Source organism: Scophthalmus maximus, chromosome 3, assembly GCF_022379125.1.
Source record: "Scophthalmus maximus strain ysfricsl-2021 chromosome 3, ASM2237912v1, whole genome shotgun sequence".
Lineage (NCBI taxonomy): Eukaryota > Metazoa > Chordata > Actinopteri > Pleuronectiformes > Scophthalmidae > Scophthalmus > Scophthalmus maximus.
Window position 1 is genome coordinate 29,400,001 of NC_061517.1, and position 5,000 is coordinate 29,405,000.

General features: G+C 47.5%; 1 protein-coding gene across 4 annotated transcripts in view; it reads left to right on the forward strand.

The window, feature by feature from the left end:
* The window catches only part of atp2b3b (ATPase plasma membrane Ca2+ transporting 3b), a 46,852-nt gene that overhangs the window by 856 nt on the left and 40,996 nt on the right, over positions 1 to 5,000 (forward strand). For all 4 annotated transcript variants that reach the window (XM_047330926.1, XM_035644569.2, XM_035644570.2 and 1 more), the window contains exon 2: positions 3,783 to 4,621. In XM_047330926.1, coding sequence (XP_047186882.1) covers positions 4,375 to 4,621 — 247 coding nt within the window. In that variant the 5' untranslated portion in view covers positions 3,783 to 4,374. The remainder of the gene's footprint in view (positions 1 to 3,782; positions 4,622 to 5,000) is intronic.

Consider the following 5,000-nt stretch of genomic DNA (forward strand, 5'->3'; position numbering starts at 1 on the left):
GCGCAGGCTGGGGATGAGCTGAGCAGAGCGGGCCGGCGGTGGCCAGGCCGGTAACCTTGCGGAGGGACATATAGGGTATGCGAGTGGCGCACCATAGGCTACACACACACACACACACACACACACACACACACACACACACACTCTCTCTTTTTTTTTTTGGCAGGCCTACAGTGCATCCTGTCAGCTTCAATCACAACTTACTCCTGTTGCCATTTCTGCGTTGAGCATGAACAGGGGGGAAGCTTAGGCACGTCTGAAGGTGACCAGGAAAGGTCGTTTTGCGTGAGCAACACTGTTGCATGGGGCCATTCCTGCAATGAAGTGCACAGTCAACTGCCAGCTGAAATGAGTGTGTGTGTGTGTGTGTGTGTGTGTGTGTGTGCGTGCGCGTGCGTGTGTGCATGCGTGTGTGCATGCATGCGTTTGTGTGTGATGAGCTTTAGGAGATGCAGCTCATGTGCTACACTTAATTTGGAATGTCTTTCTTTCTTTCTTTCTTCTGTCTCAACACGTGCCCACCACATACCGTCAATTTTTTTGCCATCATCATCGTCTTCAGCATCCTCCAGCTGCCTTTAATGTGCTCTATCAGTAATGCAGATATCTGTGGCCTGTTGGCGGCCCACCTTTTAATGGCTCCAGCCACTGACTGTGTCGAATTCTAAGTGTGCTATTCCCACCGGGCATTACAGAAGTGTGTGCCTGGCGCCAGGCCAGCGACGGCGGGCGGCAGCCCAGATACAAGCACCCCGCCAGAGGTGACCCTTCAGTTGCCTGTCAGAAAGTAGGACTGCAGTTGCACAGGTGGACCGCGGGCTGGCCACTGTAGGCGGGGAGATGAGCTACTGACAAGTGCGCACACACGCGCGCACACAGAGGGAGAGAGAAGGCAGTAATGTGAAGACACTCACCTAGCATGTCACTTACTGTGCACAAGAAGTACTGACTGGAACATGAGTGCACACAGGTATGTGTTGTCACCTGTGCTTAGGTTTTGCACATATGTACTCTGGGTTGCGCCATCCACATACACACACACACACACACACACACACAAACACACAAACACACACACACACACACACGCACGCACGCACACAAACACACACACACACACACAAACAGTCACAAAGTGTACACGGCCCTTCTGGCCTCCAATCAAATCCCGTGAGGAGCTTCCCTCCTGTGTCTTCCCCTCTCTTTACTTCTCTCAACCCTATTGCTGCTGTGATAAAGAGAAAATACCCTCAAGGAAAACTGTGGCCACTTTCTCTCGGAAAAGAAGAAATCAAATTGCTCCGACCCTCTGAGGGATGGTGTGCGGAGAAGCAGGGAAATATTCACGATAAATGGGCAGGCTGCTGAGGGTCGTGCTGACCTTTTGTCTGACTCTTTTCATGTACAAACACATTTTCAGCTCGGACAGCCCCCTCTCAATCACTCTCTTACTCCCATTTTGAAAGAGCGGTGGTGTATGATACATTTGTGTGCGCGTGTGTGACATTACAGAGATCATGCAAGTGATGTCTCTGGGCATGAGTGTTAGTGTCTTTGTATGTTTACTGTACATTCATGATGCCAGCATCTTGTGGCTAAAGTGGACGGTATTTTTGAGCGTGTGTGTAAGAGTTAGGAATGCGTGACACATTGACTAACAAAGTGTTTTCTTTTTCCTTTTTATGTAATGTTGGCTCACATGGGCACACATATATACACATGTGCACCATCTTCATCTAAGCTCTACGCTAAACAGAAAAAGACATCGTCAGAGTTAGTTGCAGCGGTTGGAAGGCTGAACAGAAGAGCGATTTCTTGTGTGAGCAATATAAAATCAGACAGAATCAGTGAGTAAGAGGATGAAAATATGCAACTGGCGGAGTAAATAAATGATTGCAGTAGCGGGGAGCAGATAGACAGGGAGAGCAACCAAATGAGGGAGTCAGAAGGGGGGGGGGTTGTAAAATAATTACGAGACACCACAAGACAAGACAAGGCATACAAAAAAAAAAAAAACGAAAAGCGAACCTACACACTGTAGATCGACAGATGAATAGATGGAAGAGCCGGCAAATAAGAAAAGATGGAGAGCGAGAGGGAGCTTCAAAGGCCGAGCAGGGTGACTCAGTCATAAACTAACACTCTCAGTCAGGAGAGCGGCATGGCGGGGCAGAGAGGAAGCAGGGAGGGAGGAGATGCAAAGGGGCAGAGGGAGCTGAGGGAGGGCGAAGAGTGGAGAGGAGGGGGGAGAATAGAAAATCACGATGAGCTCCAGTTCTGTTCTTTCTTGATGTTCATCCTCACACAAAATACCCTGATAGGGAAATCTGAATATGTTGTGTCACGTGTGATGCTGAGAGTGTTCAGTCACAGCCGACGCTAATTGCTTGTGTGGGATGAGGCTCCGTCTCGGTCAGTGTGGCTGATGACGGCAAGCGGCTGTACCGCTAGGTCGTACCGTGCGCTCACTGTGTCTGATTTCTGTGAATCAGAGATTCTGAAATGAAATTACTGAAATGATTCAACGGAAGCAGCTCAGTTCAAGGAAACGTACCTCTATCAGGTCTCAGAAGCTTCTTATTGGACAGAAGTTAATAGTCAACTGAGTTAACAGAAAGGGACAGGTTCTAATCTTTATTTTTCTCATTATCAACAAATCCCACGAAAAGCCTAAAGGCAACACGTATTGTGCCAAAGCGCTCCATTGTTCTCCACCACTGTTAAAAACTCTTGCCCTGGTTGACACGTTCCTTTATTACATTACATTGGCTGCAATTTTTTTGGGACAATTATAAGCCATCCTGCAACAGTTCACTTAAGAGATGACACCCCGTTAATAAATACCACCATTATTCTGTTTCATTCCTAGTGGAGGAAAGCAAAAGCAACATTCAGGTGTAGTGGAATGTAATGATGCAAACCTCATCTATTTTTTTTGTTTGTTAAAGCTGCAATCATCAGTGTTTTCAAACTTACAATCAGGGGTGTAACGATTCTGATTCCAAGGCCGAATCCGCATTAGAAACTTTGGAGCATTTCACTTGTCTTTTAATTCATTGTTTTGTTTACACATCTTGCAACTTACCAGTTTTGGTCCGATCTGCTTTCACTGGGGAAGTTTGCCAATGGAACAGGCAGCTTTTATCGGTCAAAAAGGCAAAAAAAAACAACAACCTGATGTATGTTAGTGACGTGCTGGTGGACATAGTGGAGCATTCAGCAGCTAAAGAGCCAGATGTTTGTCTCAGGAGGTGGTGGAGTGAATACAGGACTTACCGCTGTCACTTGGCCAAAAGCACAACTCCAACTAATGTTGCTCAGTGTCAGCTGGATGTGTAAATAAACTACTGTCCACAAACACGTTAGCCATATCCACTTAAGGCAATGATATTTGACCGTTGTGTTTACTGCCCCCAAGTGGCCAAAAATCAATTAAAGCAGGTTTTGAACATCTCATGAAGTGAGACATGGGTGTTTGCATAACTGAACATGTGAGAAATGGTTCAAAGGTTAAAATGTGCTAACCGAGCCAGTAAGGATCTTACATTTACAGATGTCAAATGTTTGTGCCAATTTTCAGACATGACTGTACTTCAAGGCATCCTTTGGTATTCATTATGTCAAGATGAATTCATGGTGGACTTTTAGCCACTGTAGTTTCCCACGTGAGTCCAGTTGCAGTATGCCTCGTCTGTGCCTCAAAAATGATTTGATGTAATGACAGTGAGTGAGATCAATAGAGCAGAGTGGTAATGTTTTATCTCTTCCTTGCACTCTCCTAGGTCCTGGTGGTGCAGCAGTAGCTACCTCTCAACTGGATCCACTTACTGTCTCTGATTTATCAGCGGCCTTTGCCTCGCTCACCCCTCTCTCCATCCGTCCATCAACCCCCCAACCCCCACCCCTGTCTGTAAGTCCGTCAGCCCGTCCGTCTGTCCATGGACTGGCCGTGACCCTGGAGGGAGGGGGACTGAAACGAAGAAAGAGTGGAGTCGCAGAGGAGACATAGGAAAAGAAAGCTGGATTCATTCAGACATCACGCTTCTGAGGTGCCCCTGCTCGCGGCCCTTCATCCCCCTCAGCCTCCTCCTCCTGTTATGGAGAATTAAAGGAGCAGTGGGAGGCTAGGCCAAGATAGCAAGGAGTCAAAAATAAAAAAAACACTGCTACTTCATTGTCGTTAAATAAATTTAGAGAAGGGTTTGGGCGTATCGTTGTGACTACACATTTTAAAGTAGGTTACTGAGGCAGAACCAAGATTCTGACTGTTGAGCACATGAACACCCCTCCACCAACCAAACGAAAGTGGAACTGAGTTGAGGACAGACTACGGAGAGAAAAAGGAGGACCAAAACAGAAGAAACCCTTACTGACATGTCCACAACGGCCACGATGGGTGAAATGGCAAACAGCGCAGTGGAGTTTTATCCCAAAGGGACTCGGGGCGGCGGAGGAGGAGGAAGGGCAGATGGCAGCAATGCCGGGGGAGACTTTGGGGTCACGGTGGAGGAGCTCAGGGAGCTGATGGAGCTCAGAGGGACCGATGCCCTGCAGAAGGTCCAGGAAAACTACGGAGACACAGAGGGGCTCTGCCAGAGACTACTGTCCAACACCACTGAAGGTGAGCAGCCATGGACGTGTTGACAAATGACTGAATGGGTGAAAATGTAGATACGAGAAGGCAGGGACAAATGGATGAATGAACATCGGAGGGGTAGATGGCTAGATGGATGAATGGGTGAGAGCAAAGATGCATAAATAGATTGATGAAAGAATGGATGGATGAGTAGAAACAGGAATGGGTGAATAGATTGCTGGATGGATGGATTTGTAGAGTGGATGAATGGCGAGGCGTGAATTGGCACGCTGAGATTAGCTGAATGAAGGAGTGGATGGGGGATTACGTCAGAGTCGCACACAAACTCCTCTGCACATGTGGAGTTGCTGAAAATCAAGAATTCCTCTGTGCACCATCACCATTCAATACTGGCGTCAACACC